Here is a 22,519-nt window from a genome sequence, read left to right on the forward strand (position 1 = left end):
TCACTACTTCCTGAACTGGCACTCTAAGCATCATGGGAACTGTAGTTTTAGCCATGAATTAACCGCATCACTGTATAAGCCGCAGAGTTCAAAGCGTGAGAAAAAAGTAGCTGCTCATAAACACTGGAAATTACGGTATTTGCCAGGCAACCAGTGCACCAATAAATAGCCGAGTACACTTTAGGACATGACGACATGCTAAATACACGCGATATCATATATGTCTTCAGTAAGTCACTTGTCTGCTAGTACCTGTAGTCTCCTTTATGTTGTTAAGGGAAAAATCCAAAGTTGTTAATTTGCAAATTGGATCAGCTCGAGATTGGAACACTTTCTCACCACTACTGAACCACGCCAAGTGTGTTAGACATGCACCAAACCCCGGACAGGTTGGTTTGGTCCACACTGAAGTTGGTTTTAATTGTGATCAAACAAAGCACACCAAGGTGAAACTAGCCAAAGGGTGCTAGCATAAAAGCAATTTGGATTGTTCAGTTTAAACCTTAGCGCTAGAGACCACAATATAAAAGCAATTTTGCCAATCGACCTTGGAAAGATCATTTACTGTGCCCATAAGAGTCAGTCTACTTCAATGTCCTTTAGTGCCCCTAAGGAGAGTCTTCATGTACAAGAGGGTAGAGCTTCATGATACTCGTTCATAATTTACAGAAACCTTTGAGCCACTGTGTCCCTTTTTGTTTTTATGAACTGCATTGAGGCTCATCTTCATGTGTATGCACACCGATTTGTCAGTTGTTGACTTTAACTGAAACTCTATGCAAAGTGCTCCTCAAACAGGATGTGCACCTGGTGATGTCAAAGCAAATTCAGCTGCGAGTGTCTTCCACCCTCATTCAGTCAGACAGGCTCATCTGGCTCCTGTGACAGAAACTGAGCACGCTACATCGCTATTAAAATGCACGTTACATTTTTTCATATCCAATCATCGCATAACTCCTCTTTGTGGTTCATTTGTTTGCTTGCATTAGTGTTTCACGCATGTAGCAGGGACTAAATGTGTCTATTGTAAAACAGGGGCTTCTCAGGTATTTCTGAAACCCTGACTTGACCCCTAAACAAGTTTGACTGTTGGTAGACTGAAAACTTAACACCCAAGTGAAAAACATTCATTCCAAAAGCACATGACCTCTCACTGAAGAATGACATACCACTCCCGGGTTCACCAGGTTAGCAAGTTGGGCTTGTTTGGGCATTCATTGGCAAGCTCTGGATTTTTTAAAATGATGAAAGAAAATGTAAGATTTCATATTCTGCACTACTTTCTATTTAAGTCAGTGTTTATGTATACAACAGGGAGGCACTGAGCAAAGGTTACATTAGTAGTAAGTGCAAAGTACCAAACTTGTCTTTTAAAGTGTACAGTCGTCCCTCGCTACTCTGGGGTTCGAACGTTGCTCCCTCACTCTGCCGTGGTTTTTCAAAAATTAATTGATGGTCGCTGTTCCGTGGTTGACTATGGCCTATATTAGTCAAAGAATATTGAAAGACTAAGTCACATGTAGTATTCTGGTCACTAGGTGTCAGTAATGTTACATTGACGAGACATTACCGTAGATTACTTTACCTTTACACTGCAGGGAGTCAGCCATGGCATGTCTCACATTGGAAGTGGTACGTTTTTGGCTCTGTCCTCCTTCCCCACTCTATTTGAAACTCTTTCTTCAGTTTAGAATAAATAAACTAGTTAGCTCGTTGGCTTGCTATGCTTAGCGGCGACCGTCTCTTGTATCCCCACAGTGATTCTGTAGCCTGCGCATTAGAGTGTAAAAAAAAGTCTACACGGCTCCTAAAAATGTTTTTAGAAGGTCATAAACAGGTTTTCTATACTCTAACTATGAACGAAATACAAATTAAATATTTAATTTATTAATAATAATAATAATAATATTGGCGGAAATTCACTTATCGAGGTCGAGTCTGGAACGAATTAACTGCGATAAACAAGGGACGACTGTACATACAACATTAACACCTATTGCTGAAACACAAATATACTTAAAAATATCCCAAAAAATATATTTATATAGTAATAATAATAATAATATAAATTTAAAAAAAAGCCCGCAAAGGGCAACAGTATCTGTCTTGTTTGTATCGTCCTCACTATAGTGCAATTGCTGCTTGCCATATTGCTGTGCCCTAGCTCTGGATGCTGCTCCACAGTCTCAACTTTGCTGCAGCACTCCTTTTGTCTTGCCGTCATCAATATGCTCTCAAATTTGTCTCCTTACAGTGGCCAACAGCCTTTTCTTAAAAAATGAATACAGTACATGAGATCCTCGTTCTCCTCCATTGTTAGCGTGTTAGCATTCCGACTGATCCTATAGCCAACCATTGAAATTTATATAAATAGTTGGACAAAAGTGCATCTCTGCTTCAGACATGAGGGTTGAGTTTTCTCTTACAGATGCAAATAGTATGTTTTAGTGAACTTGATGACAAGGGTTCATCATGGTTCTGGTCCATTTAGCTTTTGGTTGAGCCAAAGCTTTTTGCTGTGCTTGCTGGCCGCTGCATCTCTTTGATACTGTTCTTTAGTGGCTCAACCCAGCTGGCCTATTCATGATGATCACTGTGGTTACCTCAGGACAATGATAAGATCGATTACCAGCTAAAGAGCAGCAGATGACTTAACAAGCTTGTTGTTATAGCAACACAAGCCTATTTCGCTGTCTGCCATGAGTTTCTGGTTCTTATTATGTGCAGCAAAGCCTGGTGTAAGTGTGTGTTCTGTGCTGCGCTGTTCCCATGTGTGAATAATCCGTAGCACAGGTTAATCCCATCCATATGATAAGAATGAATGAGGGGTCTACTTAATCCGCCTTCGCTATGAAGTCAGCAGTGAGGGGGGAATGTTGCAATCATCACTTCTAAATGTGGGTCTGTAATAATCCTCATCAGTTCGTTAACTCTACTGTACTGCCACGTGTGTAAGAGAGAAAATGTAAAAATAAAGTAAACCAACACATCGGTACTTTTATTTCCTTCCATGATTTCAACATAGCACGCAAGTTTAGACTGAACAGGAAAACAGAACGTCTCATCCAGATTTTCCAGAATGAAGCCAATTTCCTGCAATATGTGCGTAGTGAGGGCGTATTTCTAGACATAAAAGACCTCTTGCTAATTTTTGCTTAACCTCGTGACAAAGCGCGTGTGTGTGTGTCTCTCTCAGGGTGTGTGCTTGTGTGTTTGCAGGCAAGTGAGAGATTGCGATAGGACTCTTTTGTTAGCGAGGCGATAAAAGCCTTGCTTGTCATTAACTGACATAAAGAGTCACCGACCACTAAGGGCAACGTGACCTGACACCACACTGTGTGTGTGTGTGTGTGTGTGTGTTAGTGTTTATACCAAATTAGATTGATATTTAGATAGTTTAGTGTCCTGACATTAAAAGGAAAATCAATATGGTCTTATCTATGAGCATCTTTTCTGCTGTGTTTGTGTGTAAACATGATGTGTTTGTTTGTTGGTGTGTGTTAAACTGGTGACTTACCAAACACGGTTTAGCATATACACAAAGTCGTTGGATAGCAGCACATGCTCTTTTCTTCTCAAGATGTCACCTTAAAGCAGCTCATGTACTATGTGTAGCCTGTAGGGGTGCAATGATTCATTCACCACATCGAGGCATCGATTTATATTCCTGTAATTCAACTACATTGATCTGTGTTTAGCAAGTTTTTCATTCTGGATGGCATATATGGATCTAACATTGTTTAAAAAGGTAATCAATCGATTGAATCAATACTAGGAAATAAAGCATTGGATTTAAGCACGGCTGGCTTTATATAGATGTGTGTTGTTGTTTTTTTAGCACTTTCAATGATAAAGACTCGATAAAGACGATAGACATTCAGTCTATGCCTGTGATGTCGTCGTCTTCGGGGTATGTGGTGGTCATGGGAGTTGTAGTGGACCAGTGAAATACAGTTGATTTGCTTTTTCTTCTTTCGGTCAGTTAATTCACTTCATTCAGTCGTCATATTTAACTCATCTGTCTTTATTTGAAACTCCTTTTAAGTGATAGTTATGGTGGCAATATGCAAAGTCAGGACCTTTTGTACGCCTGGTAGTTTACGGTGTAGGAGCAGTGACGCTTAGTGACGTCATCATCCAGCGCGGTGTGTCCGGGTCAAAACATACGCTTACGTACACAAAAGCAATAAATGGCGCACACTTGGTTGTGCCGGCAAGGAAGGAGAAGAAAGGAAAGGCTGGGAAGCCGGAATTTTTGTTGACCGTTAATTCGTATTGTCACACATTTACACTTGCCTTTCTTATGTATTCTTCTTTTGCATTATATTCATCATGGCAAGCTATACCACCCTCTGCTCATCCTGATTTTGTATTGCATTTTTAACTATTTTTTGTACTCACTGATAGTTTATTCTTAAGTATGTCAGCATTATTAATAATTCATACCTGATTCCCTTACAAAAAACAACAGGTATCTAGTATTCAGGTATTTATTCCATAGTCGCACTGGTTGAATTTTTTTTTTAAGTTACTGAATGTATCTTAAAGTTTCGGATCGTATCGTTCTAAATGAACCAATATCATTCTTGAATCAGGCACCACGAATCATGATGTGAATCGAATCATTATTAAAATGAATCATTACACCCCTAGTAACGTGGGATATTAACATATAATGTGTATGTATCCGCATATTTTATATATATAGAATATAACTTATACAGTGGAACCTTGGTTAGCATCAAGGTTCTGACTCTTAACTGAAATGGACTCTGATTTTTCCCGTAAGAAATAATGTAAATCCAATAACCCGTTCCAGAAAGCCAAAAATGTTAACATAAAAGATGGTTTTAAAAAAAACATAGATTTACCATAATAGTTTTACATGTAGAAAACAGTTCAAAATGCATATAAATACTAATAAATGGTGAATGAAAGGGATAAATTAACATTTAAGGTTACTTTTACCTTCATTGAAGACATGATTCTTGACATAACTTCTTGATGTGACTGTTTTCCAAAGACACAATGTGGCCGAGAGATCAGTACTTTCCTCTTCAACACCATCTTCCTGTTTTGCCATGAGTTATTTTACGATTTCAGCAGTGCTTTTCAGGTCAGTAACACAGCACGTCTTTGGGAACAGTCACGTCTTTAATGAATGTACAAGTAAACTTAAATGTTCATTTATTCCTTTCAATCGTCGTTTATATGGACTTACAATTGTTTTCTGCACCTAAAACTATAATCGTAAAACTCTAAGAACGTGTTTTGTGTTAACATTTTGGGGAGTCACCCGCTGATGACATCATAGACGGGCGACACAGCTGACTTCCAGATTCGGTTGCCATTTTGTTAGCAAGCCAAGGATGCTAACAGGACATTTGTGATAAGAATACATGAAGAACACAGTTGTGCTCATGAAGTGTATTAAGAACATGACAAGCTGTGTGCCACATTGTACGCTAACTGGACAAGGCAAAATTTTGGCCTAAATTTTTGAGCATGAAACATGACGGATGCTAACCGAGGTTCCACTGGATATTCAATTCAATCCCAATTCTTCTTCATGTTCTGTTTATTAGTTTCAGCCACAACGCCATACACCAAGTTCTCTTCTTGTTTACATTTTTGCGAAAATGAAGTGATCTCTCACGAGATTTGTTCGGACACATTTTTTGAAAGTGTGATAAAAATTTAACCAAGGAGGAAACGGACCAAACCAGTCTACAAACAATGGCTTCACACTAGAACATGTCAACAAAAGTTGTGAAAGCACCAAAACTTGTCAATCAGAATGTTGGCTCAATCAAAGCCTCCATATTTTTTAAAAATCACATACATATATCAGCAGTCTGTCTTCATTCCTGTGTTAACCTTTTAAAACCGCCGGCCCTGGGATTGGGGAAAGCTGTTATCGTAATTGCTGTTTGACCACCTTTCCATCATCACGTGTTTGCAGTCTTGAAAGGGACGCCTGACACATGATACTATTTCGTTGTCTGCCCCTTTTCGACGTTGACTCTGCATCAAAGTGGTGTTCTCTCACCTCTCTTTTAGCTGCTGAAGCTGATTAAATCCTGCATGTGCCACGTATGTCCCTCATGTAACATCACGGGCAGGTTTTAGACTCTGAAAGGCCCTGAGAACTGAAAGACAGGACACAGTGAACCATGATCGTAATGTTCTGGTGCAGTGCAGAACAGAGAGGCAATCTCACCGGGACAATCCAGTGCATGCAGGAGACACACGTGCACATTTCTTCCCATTTGCTGTGTTTTTACAACCTCATGTGCTTAAAAAGCAAACCAGAATGACGCTCAGCTGGCATAAAACCTCTGGCAAGGCCAAACGGTCTTAATTTTAATCACCACACTTTGTATACCTTTGCAGAAGGCCTGATTCAACCTGTAATTTCCCCACTAGGTAGAGTGACTGCACTCATGATTATTTCACAAAAGTCTTCATGAAAACAGTGATGTTTTTTTCTTAACGCACAAATCAAAACCCAGCTCTACTTACTCCTATTCCTTTAATTTCCCCTCTGGAAAAATTGTGTGATAGTGGTCCATAGAGGGCAAATAAGTTGAAAACAAACGAGCAAAACAGAATGGAGTAAAAAGAAATAAAGGTATAATATTTTACAAATTGAAGTAATACAAACTGCAAATGAAAGTACAGAAAACTTTTTTGCTCTGAAGTATATCTTCGTTCCTCGTGCACTTTAAAAAACAAATGCTAGAGGGTGATTGTGGTCATTGATTGGCTTTTGTGTGTAGAAGATGATGAAGCTATACGCTATTATCTGTGAAGCCATTGGTATAATGGATAATATAACTTTCTACAGCTCTTTTGTGTTGTCGGTAATGTTTTAATGTGTGTATAAATGCATCTGCTTTGGTTTGAATGTTTATAGTGCTCATCAGAGGCATCGGGGAGAAAAAAATCACCATTGTAGTACACTGCTTTCCGTGATTGTATCGTGAAAATATTTTTTACTTGCGGGATAACATGTCACTGCGATTGACCGGCGACCAGTCCAGGGTGTACCCTGCCTCTCGCCCAAAGTCAGCTTGGATAAGCTCCAGCATACCCCAGCGACCATAATGAGGACAAGCGGCATAGAAAATGGATGGATGGAATGTATGTCAGTGATATCTAAATTATTGTGTATGGACATTCTAGTGTTGCTTTAATAAAAGTATTATTAAATATGTTCATTATGAATGTTCTTTTTCACGTGTTTTATCTAATATTCCGACTTGTTATTGTTGTTGTATACTTATTACTGACAACTAAATATATATATATATATATATATATATATGATTTTCAATATATTTGAATTCATTTGTGAATACACAAATGATGTTTTGGTGTTAAAATATGGCTGTTTGGCACAAACTAAACACCGGGATCCATCCAGGCATCATGTCACATATTAAAAGTGTCTTCTTCCAGGACATTCTGACATTTATTAAGCAGGTAGTTTTTATTGTATCCATATACTTAAAAAATATGACTTAATGTATGACATCTGTAACTTTAATTGTCTTCTTGTTGATGCAAACATTGCCGCCTCCCTCTGGCTTTCTCTTCTTCGCTTGTGAATGTCACCATGAAACTCCACGGAGACTGCCGTTGGTACCAAAACGTGGTACCTTTTATGATTTTACGTGAGTAGGTGTCCGGTAGTACAGAGGGAATTTAGTCGGTGCCTATAAAAGTCCTGTTACCGGTACCCATCCCTAATGTTTGCTTATATAATTAATTTGGATCATTTTAATAATGCTGTCCTTTTGAAGAACTGGCAGTTACTAGTCACAACTCTGTTGTTTATGTTCCTCCCCATAGCTAATGAAGTAGCACTTGGCTCAAAGCATAACATTCTCTGCACATAGATTAAGTTTGATGGTATGTGTCGGCACTTGACTTGTTAAAACAGAATAACTTGTTGTGACTGTGTTTTGACTCATTGCCCTCCCGCAAACAAGATGTCTGTACGTGTTTGGGCATTGCCAACGGAGATATTGGCCAAAAACAAGATGTACTAAAACATGATTTCATCTGTCATTTGCGCGGTGCTAACAAAACCTGGAGGAACATGGGTTCTGTTAAATCAAAAGGTAGACAAGACATTTAGATTGGTTGGATAAATTGTGGTAGTTCATGCACATTCCCATCCTCCACCCTTCCACAACACTATGGAAATTGGTTATTTGCTGTTGACCAACAACGACTTTATAACAATGCAACTTTTTCAGTAACAGGAACTTGAGTAGCTATGTATATAACATGATCAACAATGACATCAAGCTGAAAGAAGCCTCCGTCAGCAGATCTAATCGACTTTTTTACCCAGGCATGACTATATGAGACTTGCGTGTGTGTACATGTCTTTGTCTAAAGAATGTGTGTGCGCTCCACTTTTTTTTTTGCGCTTGTCTGTGACGTTCACAATAGCATGACTGATGCTGGTATGCGGGTCCTTGTGTGTATGTGTAGCCGTGAGAAAATGGAAGATGTGTGGGATTAACGGCCATTTTGACAATGTCATTAGTTTCCTTTACTTTTATTTTTGCGGAGGGAAAGGCTTGTTCTTTTTCCAGCGGCAACCCCGCCCTTAGTGTTATCACACCCATCAGCTGCTTGATACAAACAGAGCCGGTTTGGCTATTTATTTTTTCATAGCCTTCTCACCTTTAGCGCACCAAGTCAGCAGATGTTTTGTCATGTACAGTCAAACCTCAGTTTTCATACACTCCAGTTTTCATATCATTTGGTTGTCTTCCTTTTTTGCAAAATGTATCCTTGGTTAGATTACTCTTAACAAACTAGTCAGTTTTCTCTCTACTGTATCGTTCCGCGAAATCGAATGCCCCAACAGACTACCCTACGTGTTGCTGACTCACTGTCCGTGCATTTTTTCATTGCGTGTAGCTGCTAAATAACCCTCCATGGGGCCAAAGAAAGTTGCGAGTGCTAGCGATTTGACAAAGAAGGCGAGAAACACTGAATTTGATCTCGCAAGGATGTACGTCAACAATAAGTTCCATCCATTTGACAGTTAGAATTATTTTTCATTGTTTCATTCATCCATCCATCCATCCATCTTTCTATGCCACTTATCCTCACTAGGGTTGCGGGTGTGATGGAGCCTTTCCCAACTGACTTGGGCGAGAGGCGGGGTACACCCTGGACTGGTCACCAGTCAATCGCAGGGCACATATAGACAAACAACCTATGGGCAATTTTAGAATCGCCACTTAACCTAACATGCATGTTTTTGGAATGTGGGAGGAAACCAGAGTACCCTGAGAAAATATACGCACGCACGGGGAGAACATGGAAAGGGAGATGCCCAACGGAGATTCTAAAACACGTCTTCCCATCTCTTGACTTTGTGGCCAACATGCTAACTACTAGGCCGCCATGCTGCCCTGTTGTATTCATGCTATATTAATATTTTTGGGTGAACGGTGGAACGGATTCATTGGATTTACATTATTTCCTATGGGCAGAAATTGCCTTGGTCTTCATATGTTTCGGTTTTCCTCTGACCTTCTGGAACAAATTAATAGGGGAGACCGAGGTACCACTGTATTTGATTAATTTCCATGCAATAGCTTAAGCTGTGCCCAGTGTCTCTTTCCACCTTTTGATTGACCTCCATGTCCCAAGCACCTCGTTTGAGTGCACTTAATTTAACCGGTGGAATGTTATTTTTAGAACAGGACAAGCCAGCCGGGGAGTGAGGGACGGAAGAGCTTAGTGAAAAGGCTCTGGAAATCACGGGGTGACCTCTGTGCTGTTCAAATATGTGTCAGTGAGGACGACATGGTGGGGGACACAAAGTAGAGAGGTGAGGCGAGGAGGCTGTCCGTAAATGTCCCGAAGTTCACTTTGCTTTATCATGATTCAAATCCGAAAATGTGATTGATCAAGAAAATATACAGATATACTGCAAGTGTCTCTGGAGACGAGTCACTCAGCTGCATACAGAGTGCTTTTCTAACAAAAAAAAATAGTCAAAGAAAACAATTAAAACAAAAATGTACTTTTACCCAATGTACTTTACATTCTCATTCTCTCATCTGGATATTTCCTCTTCTCTGTTTCATCATTCGATTTTGCACATCATAAAAACATTTTCTAGTTACTGGAATGGAATGTGGCTACGAGTTTTGCATGAATGTTGCAATATATTCTCCGTCTTTGCCTCTGCACGTGTGCAGTCAATTCACTCTAGTTTTAGTTCCTTTTGCGGAGAGATTCAGTCACATGATGACTAAGCAGCAGCAGATTGCAAACACACTTTTGATGCAGCCTGTTTAGAATTGTGTGCTAGTTTGACTCAGCATCTTGCTTTGTCATACTCTTTACTGCTACATGCATGCGCTGTGGCGAGCAAATTGTACTTAAATTAAATCCAACAGGCCGTGACACAAGTTGTGTTCACATTTGGCACGTTTAGTTTGGTTAAAATGATCTATGGTCCTCTGCTACTGTAATTCGTTGTGTGAAATGTGAACGCTATCATCCAAACCCTTTCACTTAACAAAGATGCAGTGTCCATCTGCTTCCAAGTATACTGTGGTGTGGTTCGGTTCACTTGAGCAAGCAACAGATATAGCTAACTTACCGGACAACATTTTTCCTGGGACATAGGACACGTTTTGTCATGTAAATATAAAACTGCTGTCCAATCAGGTTGTTACTTTGTAGTAGTAGTACTAGTTGTGCTGTGCAATTGTTGGTGTAGTAATAAAACTGAAGTATGGATCAAATGTGTGCACTACATATCTTTTTTAAATTCAAGTCTGGACGAGTATGACAATATATAAACTGTTTTACAATGTCAAAACAATCCCAGTTAAACGTCTACAAATGTTGTCCTATGCATACCAGGCTAGTAGTGATAACACTTTTTAATGAAAGCTTATGTGCAGTCCTTTGGGCAAAACTGCCTTTTGACTACCCTTTGTCTCTAAAATTTGATGTGTGAATGAAGACTTTGGTCAATAATGTGATTACGTTGAACACAGTAGCGGTACAGTAAATGTACACTTTGCTGAAAAAGCGTTATAAACACAAATCGAACTGGAGCTCCTCTATTGGTGTTTCGACTGTGATGTAGTTGTCCAGACTGAAGATGTTCTCTGTTTTTACAGTTTCAACAGGAACAGGAGCACTTTTGTTTTTAAAAGCTCCAGTTTCACACATGTTTTCACACATTTGCCATTCACCAGGTTTTTGTATTTTATCCACACACACACACACACACACACACAGCCTTTGCTCTTTACACACTTCCAGACGGACGCACAATCACTAGGGACATTTCTGTCAATTAGTTTCCCGGGCAACAAAATCAATGAGCCCATTAACCTTGAACAGGATGTGTGTGTGGTTTTTGTGTTTATTTTGGCCATGTGAGTATTTGGCGTAGTTGATGTCTTTCTGTGTGCGTCTTGAATACAGAGTGTGTTGTGTGTGCATGTCTGCCCCCTGTCTAGGTTTGCTGACTGTAGCATAGCGTGCCAATATATAATGCCCATATTTATGCGAGTGTTATGTCTGACCCAGAAACACTATTTGCCAGAGGCCATATGGAGGACTAACGTAGAGAGGCTGTCACCCCACCCAAACACACACATGCACAGACAATGCCGTTTAGACCCATGCTTTTTGAGACGGATCAGGTTAACAGAGGTCATTCGCACAAGACAGTTTTCTCTTTGCACTATTTCTTTAACCAGTATCAAATATTTCTTTTTAATATTTCACGTCTTTCTTGTGTTGCATGTCAATAGTATCAACAGTATACGAACAAATAAAAATCTACTGTACTTTAATCATGGCACTTGAGTTTGTTCAAGGTTCCCTATTCCTTTCTTGTTTAGTTTGCAACATCATGAGTGTCTTGATCAAATGACACAAACAGCATCATTACAGGCTGAATGTGATGTTTCCATTATGGTGTTCATGTTTTTCTCAGTTGCAACGTGTAAGTCATGTCAGTCCAGACTGACTCATTGGCTGAGTAATTAGAGGTCTGGTCAACTTGCTCCAGGACACCAGGGTTAATGTGGCTGCTTCATAAACTGTGACCAATTTACAACAGAGCTGCATGCCCTGTGAATGCAAATTACCGGGATTTGAGTTTAATAACGTCTTCATTTTCCGCTGTGTGCTTTCAGCGGGTCAGTGTTTTCCCTGGACTTTGGAGCCATGCGGGTTGGTGACCTGAAGTTTGACCGCGTCCGCCGGCTGACCACTCCCCCCAGTCCATTCCCCATGCCAGGGACAAACTCAGGCCCCACCCCCAGCTGTCACACAGTGTGGAAGTACTACTGCAGAGACAACTTTGGCTGGAGGGAATACTCTGAGGTGAGGCCAGGCACATTAACTCTGCCCCTGTCAATCACTGGAATAGAATCAATACAGTCATCTGCATTAACACGCACACACTTCTAAATAACTTCAACAAAACCATCATCATGCATTTGCATTTTTTCCCAGCCAAACCAGCAAAGATGGAAGCTTGTGTGATGTTATTGAACTTCTGTCCTCTCCTCTATAGAATGCAGAGAACACTCAGCTATGTTGTGAATCGAAATGATCTTCTTTCCCTCTCCATCTATTCCCACTCTCTAATAGCCGGTGGTGAAGCTCATCGAAAAGGCAACTGTGAGGGGTCTCAAGGAGGTGCGATTCATTACGCTCCAGAACCAGTACATCCTGAACATCAGGGAGGGCTTCCAGCAGAATGCCATGTTTGGCTTCAGGCGTCAGATCAAAAAGCGACCCATGTTCATGTCGCCGGTGATGCTCGCACCCCTCTTAGAGTAAGTATAACATCAGATTTCTTACCACTGTCTTGGACCCATGCGCTGGGTCACAGCAGTGTAAGAAGGGTTTTTATGTGTGCACCTTGCCATGAAAAAGCAAGCCAGATCAGGGTTTACTATTTCAAAACGTAGTGTGGTGGACCAAATTTAACTGTACCACTTGGTTGAAACACAGCTTTAACTTTACAGTTTTATTATCACGACCGAGCTTTGAATTTCCTTGAGGATCAATAAATTATCTATCTAACGTATTATCTATCCATTAGGGATGGGGACGATGTAATCCACAATTGGTATCGGGTTCTAATAACAGCGTAATTAACATGTCAGAAATTTGCGATACCACCTGCTGAGATTTCCAATCCATGAGCCATGTTTATGCTTTAATAAACATGGATCAGTGCATCCCTACTATCTAGAACAGGGGTCGCCAACCCGTCGATCGTGAGCTAGTCGATCTTTGGGACTTTGCAGGTCGATCGCAAGTACATTTTGAAAAAAGGTCTTATTATATCAGTGCCCTCACCTCAGACCAACACGGCCACTATCCAGGCAGCAACGCACAAGCCCCAGCAAGTAGCCCAGTCCCCAAAACCCGGCCGGAGGTACATTAGTACCCCGACCGCCCCTGATTCCCTGTCATTCAAGCAAGTGGTTTCATTTGAGCTGAGCTTAGTCGAACCTGGTTGTTCTGTTGAACAACTTATATGGAACATACAGTATCTTAAACAGTTTCAAGTTGCCTGGTGTGATGCAGTGTTGTCTATGGCACATGCAACCCTATCAATGTGTGGTACACTGTTTTTTGTGAGTGACGGGACAGCTTAACTTATCTTGTTTCCTTGGGATGTTAGAATGCTCTGTGTAGAGCCAAGTGAGCATAGAGCAGTCAGTGGAAAAAATAGGATAATGAGACAAGAACAGACAAGATTGAACAACTTCAACTCATATATATCATATGGAAAAAACAGGACAGAGACAATCTCGCCTCTCTCCGTCCATTTTCTTTGCACCAGTGAGATGACCCCGCCTTGCCTGCCTCAGTGATACTCCAGAAGAATGTGATACCAGATTCAAAACAAGTGTCATGTCACCTCATTTACAGAGTTTTTCAAGTCCCAGGCAGAGCGCCAGTCATCTGTTCGCGTCCCACGCGGAGCAAACTAAGAACGAGCTGTTCGTACAAGACCTGGCAGCCATGAAAAGAGAAAACGTAGGAGTGTCGGATATGAAGGAAGAGAGATGATGATGAGATGGTGGAAGCAGAGTACAGAGGGACAGTGAGTGAGAGTGGGAGAGAGAGGAGCCCAGCCAAGAAAGTGAAAGATGGAGGGCGCTAAATAGTTTCCAGACCGGGTGAATGGAGTGTGAAACGTGACTGTGAGAAGCTGGGATTTGGGACGAGTGATTTTGTTCCTGAGAGTTTTCCAGTGAATGCAATGTCCTTACTTTTTAGTGTCCAAAACAAGTGTGCGCATATGTGTGTGTGTGTGTGTCAGGAACAGTGTGTGCAAGGCTTAAAGTTTGAGGTCATTAGTTTGATTGACACTCCTTTCCCTCCGTTCCAGTGGGTCACTCTCTTCTTATCTGTTCATTTCTCAATTGCTTAGTGTCATCTCTTCAAAGCCCCGTGGGGATGGAGATGTCGATTGTGGAGAGATGGAGACCAGACAGACAGGATGAGAAAAACTGTCACATTGGCTCAGAATCACACTGATCAAAGCCTCTTGACAACGTGCGCACACATTGGCTCTCATTCTTATGGCTGATAGCACCCGCTGCATTTACACCGGGAAGGCGAGAACATGACAAAGCGTTGTTGCAGACTCATATGACAGACAAAAGCGCTTTTCTGACACCACAACCGCTTGTCTCGTGTTCTGGTTTCTTGACTCCGCACGCCGTCATTGTCAGTAGGATGGAGGAAAGGCTCATTGGGATAACTACATAACTGACGATTTGATAAGAATGAAGCCTAGATTGGGAAGTGACAATCAGCTGGCCTTGACACCAACCGCATGTCAAGAGGTCGAAGTTTTGTGTAGTACTTTACAGCTCAACATTTCTCTGATGTTCGGACTTCCATTGATTGGAATATCTGTCAAGACATGTTTGGTTCAGGTTATAAACACGAGTCAAGTAAGATCTGACCTTAAATTGACTGAGCTACAGTAAGTAAATTGTCTGTATTGATGAATGGAAATGTAGAAAAAGCTGGCTTCATTTCCACTTCTTCTCTCTCCTTCTTTATAGGACTTTGGGTGGCCTCTCTTCACCTCCACTGTCCTGTTCTTCCTCCTCTTCCACATCCACCGTCTCATTGATGGATCTCTCGGCGTCGCATCCTCTCTCCCCGACGACCAGCAATCTGCCCACCCTTTTTCCCGAGACATGGTTGCCCATGGCGATGAGCCAAGACTTTCTGCAGGTGCCGATGTCCCGTGACGACCGCAGCTACAGGACCGTATACAGCTTATTCCACAAGACCGTGTCGGAGACAAAGTTTAGGATAATCAAGATCCTTCGGGTGCAGAACCCTTTCCTCTGGGAGAAGTACAAGAGGTGAGCGAGTCTTACTTCTCTGTGCAAATTAGTTTGCATGGAAACATTGTGTAACAAGGTCAAGTGCATTTCTTTCTAGAGGAGTATGGGGACCACACATTAAAGAAAGGAATTAGCACAGATATGAGAAAAAGTCTAAATATTACCAGAATAAAATCAGGCACTAGAAAATACTGTCTGTCTCTGCCCTGCCATGTAGTCTATTGATAAAATCACTTTATCAAAAACACCACAGGTGGATGATGTTTTTCATCATCAACCTGAAGCCAACACTTGAAGCAGTTTCAGTCTATGTAGTTTTTTCTCAGGAACAGACACTAATCTGTATACAATTACTAGGGGTGTCGCAAGAGACCCAACTCATGAGACGAGACGATAATGATGATAATGTTATGATAATAAATAATAATAACAAACATATCATAATGCTATATTTCCTTTTAATATGTCATGTTTCACTTCGTAGATTTGTGGGATTGTCATGTTTGTGACATGTACAGTATTTTCTCATAGACAATTCATACTGTCAAATGTTTGCAGAATTTCTTGAAATGCTGGCTTTTCAACTGGGCAAGTTTGTTTTGTTGCCTTTTCTGTTGCTACCACTTTCAAATAAATTCGACATACTGGCTCGTTCATGTTGATGGGCTCACCTTGCTCATTATTAATATTCCCACACGGGGGCTGTGGCATTTGATTTTGCAAGCATATTTTTACCTCCTAACTTCTACTACACTACCTTGAATTGCTCCTCACAAAGCTCCAACCAACCGACTATGACTGACAAGAGGTCTCACTCGGTTCGGCATTGTTCTGTGAAGCGTCTAGGCGCTGAACCAATGCAGTGAACCCTCTTCCCGCCTGTTTCTAGGTGAGGTAAACAGACAAAATTATCGAGTTCATTTTCATTTATGGTGTGACTAATTAATTGTTTAATTAATTAGATTTTTCTTGTAATATTATGACCTTTTTTTTGCAATATTTTCACTTTATTTTTGTCATATTTTGACTTTATTCTCTGAAAAATTCTACTTTTCACACAATATTAGAACTATTTTAATGTCTTGATTTTATATTTGAAGTTTTCTTTTTTCCTCTTTCTTCACGATTTAGATTTTTTTTCCCTTTTACTATAGTATACTTTCTTTAGTATACAGGCCCCAATACTCTCCCTTGTAGATTAGTTTAAAAACACATTCAAGTGAGTGTTTTTTTCTAATGAATGAGAAAATCTCACCAAAGCAATCCTGCTTTGCCTGAGTAACCTCTCAAGTGTTAATTGGCCAAAATTATGCACTGAAAGTGAAAGTTAGTTTGGCTTGGGTGTTCTTTAGAATATTAGCACAAACGGATGCTTTGTTGTAGCCATGTATGATATACCTGGTGTCACATCATTCCCGTGGGGGGAAAAAAAGAAAATGGAAAAAAATACATAATGCGTCGTTAACCCTCTTATTCCGATTTTTTTTTTTTTTTTTTTTGCTCAGCTTGTGAGCATTTCACACTCAGCTGCATTCAAACAGAGACGCGATTGCACGGCGAGGGATGTGAAATGTGGTGAGGGGAAAAGGAAGAATTTAAGGGTGTAAATAGAGAAAATGAAACCAGCCTGGTGGAGCTTCGTGAGAATGAGTTAGCTTAGGTGTGCGAATGAAGCGGCTGGGGTGATGTTTGGGCAATGGTGATGTTCCTGTTGTGAGCACAGTGGGCAAACCGCTGTGGTCGGAGCAGGGCGGGTCATGGCAGCTGTGACACACATTCAGTACACACACACACACACACACACACACACACACACACACACACTGACTGGTACTGCAAGGGTTTCACAGTGACTGACTTTGTGTCATTCTGAAAGCAATGCCCTATTGTGAACATAACTTGATTACTTCCCACACTCTTGTTTTGACAAAGAAAGTGTGCATGTCTGTGTGCTTTTCTACGTAAATTTGTCATCAGGCCGGCCACGCGTTGGCGTGAAAGGGAAGTTGACTCTGTCATGCTGAGAGGCATCATGTCTCTTAAAATGACATGGTAGCAAATTGAAGGGTGTGTGTGTTTGTGTGAGCGTGCGCCTGCTTGGATGCGTGCCGCAGCCGTCTGAGTCGGGTCACAAGCTTGGGTTCGTGAGAGGTCACGCCTGGGTCACCGCCAAACTGGCTTTCGCTTGTTCATGCCTGATTGATCGGCTCACATCAAATGAGTTGCGTGCGCGTGTTGCTCAAGAGAAGGGATTATGCCCAACGGTCTTAACGGTTTTAGCGCAAACAAGGTTGTGATCACATTTTTGATACACAGCCACTTTGAGCTTTTCATGAATTCATTACCTGCATTTCTCTTTTCATACCTTTTAGGCGTGTGTCTGAATTGAAAGCTAATGTCATGTTCTCCCAACAGGAAGAAGGAGTACATGTCCCGGCGTATGTCCGAGATGGACCGGCTGCTGAGCGAGCGCCACCTCTTCCACGGCACCTCAGCAGACGTGGTGGAAGGCATCTGCAAGCACAACTTTGACCCGCGCGTCTGCGGCAAACACGCCACCATGTTCGGCCAAGGCTCCTACTTTGCCCGCAAGGCCGTCTACTCACACAATTTCTCCAAGCGCTCACCCAAAGGAGTTCACTGCATGTTCTTGGCCAAAGTTCTCACTGGCAGGTGTGTATGCGTCGTGTGCAACAACTGTTCGTAATGTAAATACTACTAATAATAAATAAAAATGGGAATAAGACATCTCTTTATGGGTTTGTCTTTCAAAGCAATTGTTGACTTTTGGAATCAAGGTCCCAAAAAAGCCACAAAAGGCAGGAGAAAAAGCAAAACATGTGATTTTGTAAGAATTTTACAGGCATATTTTCCCATAAAGTTTGGTTGAATTCTAAATTGTGAGACCTCAGAGGCAACGATACAGTTTGGAAAGCTGCGTGTTTCTATGTGGCACAAACATCCGTATAATGACAAAGTGCAACGTATGAATCTCTGTAGTAATACAATCAGTGAAATCATAAACTGGAATTATTCAGCACCGGTCGTTGTATTGTTTTGCTGCAGGTACGCTAGTTGCGTGTGACTCAAAGTGATTCTTGCTGAGGTGTGATATTAGAAGTATTGAAAGAACGCCTTACTCACTCCTCACAGCGCTTGAAAATTGCATTTTTACAGTCTGAAAGCGGAACTTGGAAATATTTACAGACCATGGACACACAAAGCTAGCCAGCTTGTTACTGTGTGGAGCATGACATCAAAACGACACCAATATACACCGATTTCTAATTTATACCCATAATATTTGTCGGCCGAGAATAAAACCGTCCCTTTTTAATGTCCTACGAGAAGATTTTGCACACGATCTTGATACCTACTATAATGATTTTTTTGATAGTTTTAGTCACCTTTCAAAACAAGTGAACAGGAGCCATCAGAAATTATCCTGATGTAGGTTTTTAAGAACCCCGCACATACTAAACCTTGCTTTAATTGTTGGGCTATACCAGGGGTGTCCAAAGGCCAGCCTTGGGGCCAATTTCTGCCCATAGCTGTTTTTTTTTATATTTTTTTATTTGTTCTAAACATTACACATTACAATTAATTCATATATTACAATAAAAAAAAAATACAGTGGAGGAATAGAGCATAGTGACATTATCGGCACACTGAAAGTCAGTAGGTGCTGGTTTCCTTAATGTAGTCTAACATATTCATAACCCCAGAGACAGGCATGAAGACGTATGCTCTGTTTATGTTTCTTCAGAGTGGGAAAACAAAGTGGTGCTGTGGCGTGGGCTCATGTTGTATACATTCAGTGTACATTGGCTTCATGTTCTTATATGAACCCACATGCTCAGATGCTTCTATTAGTCAAGCTTCCTTAGGCACACAAAAGAGCAGCAGCCTTGTAATCATTAAATTTAGACGAGTCTCTTCTAGATGGTAAATTATTCCGTAAGCCTTTCAGACAGACTAAAAAAGTATGTGATGCAAAGAACACGCGTTTTAATTGTGTACAAAACTAAACATACAGCCTTCCTCTCTTTGGTTGCAGGTTTACTGTAGGAAACCCTTCGATGCGGCGACCGCCCCCCATCAACCTCCGAGATCCCTCCAGTGACCTTTATGACTCCTGTGTGGACAACTGGGTGGATCCTCAGATCTACGTAATCTTCAACGATGACCAGAGCTACCCTTACTTTATCATTCATTACGAGGAGGTACCCAGCACTGTTGCCCTCTGAGCCCACCTCATTTTTTAATCTGCTCAGGCGGGGCGGTGGGTGGAGTTTGCGGCGTGAAAAAAGCAACACGGCTGTGACTTTTTCATGTTTTAAACCTCATCAAACCTCACCTAACAGATTAAAAACGAAGACGTTTGCAAATGATGCTATTAAACTGGATTCAAATGGACTAGATTGCAAGACCCAGACCGGATTCAACTGGAAGAAACTGGACCGTCGAAGGACAACATCTGTGTCACTCACTCAGTATGTTTACATGCACAGGAGACACGTGCAAACACCTTCATTCAAATTGGATTGGAAATCACATTAGTCTTGCGTGTTTACTCTTGGATTCGTTGGAAATAGCATTTGGCTTTTTGCAAATGTTCTAATCTCATTCAAATGAATGATGAATTATAATGATCAAACATGCCGAAAAATGACATGATTGGCTCAATCCACTACAGTTAAATTATAGTGATGCAAAAAAACAAAAGAATACACTTTAATTGTGCCTCTTGTTCCCCTAATGAACATCAAATATTAAATGTTTTGAATAAAGAGCATCCACAAGTACAGCAATGTATTCAACTCACTTCCTTCCAAGAGGACATTGTCACAACTTTCCAGTTGTTTTAAGTTGTCCCCTTAACTGCTTGGCTTGGTACCGGGAAGCTACTAAACAGTAACAACACGCAACTTCCTTGTTGAAACATCCTCACAGCTAATTCAGGGCTCCAGACTGGGAGCACAGTGGCCCCTGGCTTAAAATTTTAGGAGCGCAAGCAGAACATTTAGGGGCCCACACAGAAATCGACTTGCAAAGTAAACATTCACTTTTCCTCACATTTTCACTGTTACTGATATGTACTATTAACTCCAATACCACCCTCTTTTCACACACATCAGCCCGCCTTCTTCTTCCGTGGTGTTTTTTTCTCCTTTCTACCTCTTTCGAAGCTAAAGCCGGTTGGCAGACTACTTCATTTGCGCATTACTGTCAACCACTGGGCTGAAGTGTGGAGCACAAGTTTGTCAGCAACAAAAAAATATTCACTCATGATCAAATAAAATCCGCAAATTAACTGGTAGGGTTGCCAACTTCTGCTCAAGTAAACAAGGGACACCTCGCTGGCAGGGCCAACCAACCCACCTGTATTTGCCTTTGTTTAGTTTGATGCCTGTTTTAGAATAATACCAATACATGGGAAATTAACTGTTCAATAAATACATTTCTTTGTTAAAAATAACACAATTAACAGACTAAAATAACGATTTAAATATATTTGTCATAGAAATCTGGCCTGCTTAAACAGGACAGTATAAATTGAGTGTCCAGGTTCATGATAGTGCAGGTGTACCCAACTTCCAGAACTAATAAAGCTACTTTAACAAAAAGAAAGAGATGAGCTATTGACCATATTATGTACTTATTATATACTTTATATCCAAAGCAGATCTCCACTGAAATAGTGTGCTCAGAGAGAGAGTTGAAGCAAATATTCTTTTGTGAGTGATTCAAAATCAGAGCGGAAAGAGCAAGGTTGTAAAGTGACACAAGTTAGCACGTACCCCATGAACGTGACAGCCACTTGTAGCTTCCCTGTGGGACAAAAATGAGCTCAGAACAAACAGCATTGCTTGTTTTAAAGACAAAATGTCACTGTCACTTTAAAGAAAAAAGTCACATTTGGAGTGAGGGTAGGCAGATAACTCTAGCTAGCTAGCTGCGGCCACAGAGACAGAAGAAAGTGCGAGCCAGGCAAAACATGTAAACAAAGATGGTCGAAAAGTCGATCGAACGCGATTGAAACGAGAGCGATCACACACGCTGGCATCGACAGGCTGAGACTGCGGCAAGCTGTCGTCAATTGATTGATTTTACACACTATTTTTCTCACGGTAACAAGTGATATGGTGTCAGCAGGCGTACATGCGCGAGTAGATGAAAAATTTACTTGCGATGTCTCATATTTTAATCGCAAAACGCAACTGTTTAGTTGCAGTCTGGAGCCCTGTAATTGAGCTAAAAGAGCATCGTCGCCTCCTAATGTTGTGGAGGCAGTTTGACCAAAGATGGCATATAAATTGGGACTTGTAAAGAAAGATCTACTGTATGTCTGTAATGTATGCATGTGAACGTACTGACTGTTCAGAGGTGGATGGCAATAGTCGTCTTAAACCATGTTTACTTACTGAAAAAGCTACTTTCTATTGAAGAAAATCCAACTTGAGTCCCCCTACCTGGTTTGACTTGGCTGTAAATGAGTACAGTTCCACTGCAGATCACACTTTGGTTGGTGTCTCGGACTTCAGTATTTGAGAGGAAGCATCAACCAACAAACCAATCAAAAAAAAAAAAAAAAAAGGCTTCCACATAGCTCATGTCAATCTTAACAAAAAAGAAATCCCTCATGTGTTTCCCAGCTGCTGGCCTGTATGTTTTTCAAGACGACGTGCTCTGTGTTTTTATTTAGTGGACATCAATCTCGTGACCTCTTCAAACCGGACAGGAGTTTTTCTGAGACTTTTCCAAATGGACATCGACGTACTGTAAGCCTTCAGGCAGAGAACTCATACGAAGCTCTAACTGTTCTTGCTTGGCCTTGTTGCCTTGGCGTCCCCCACCACTTTCGTTCCTTTCCAAAAGTGGGACTTGAGACGTGTACAGTTTTTGATGCTGAGGCTGCAGCAATTAAACCCCAATGAATTACATCTCTCTTCCTCTCCATCTCTCGGACTGCTCTTGCTCAGAGACACGTTTGATTGAGACAAAGTATACAAACGTTTTTGTTTATATTTGAACTTGTGTGCCTTTTGTTCATAAAAAAATGTTTATTTATGTTAGTTTAATGTAACATTGATTGAATAAAAAAAATGGAAAAGCAAAGAGAA

General features: G+C 40.9%; 1 protein-coding gene across 3 annotated transcripts in view; it reads left to right on the forward strand.

The window, feature by feature from the left end:
- tiparp (TCDD-inducible poly(ADP-ribose) polymerase) overlaps positions 1 to 22,519 on the forward strand; it is a 27,542-nt gene extending 5,023 nt beyond the window's left edge. For all 3 annotated transcript variants that reach the window (XM_054793576.1, XM_054793573.1, XM_054793574.1), the window contains exons 3-7: positions 12,201 to 12,390; positions 12,661 to 12,848; positions 15,105 to 15,413; positions 17,811 to 18,068; positions 19,453 to 22,519. In XM_054793576.1, coding sequence (XP_054649551.1) covers positions 12,201 to 12,390; positions 12,661 to 12,848; positions 15,105 to 15,413; positions 17,811 to 18,068; positions 19,453 to 19,642 — 1,135 coding nt within the window. In that variant the 3' untranslated portion in view covers positions 19,643 to 22,519. The remainder of the gene's footprint in view (positions 1 to 12,200; positions 12,391 to 12,660; positions 12,849 to 15,104; positions 15,414 to 17,810; positions 18,069 to 19,452) is intronic.

Source organism: Dunckerocampus dactyliophorus, chromosome 12 (assembly GCF_027744805.1).
Source record: "Dunckerocampus dactyliophorus isolate RoL2022-P2 chromosome 12, RoL_Ddac_1.1, whole genome shotgun sequence".
Classification (NCBI taxonomy): domain Eukaryota; kingdom Metazoa; phylum Chordata; class Actinopteri; order Syngnathiformes; family Syngnathidae; genus Dunckerocampus; species Dunckerocampus dactyliophorus.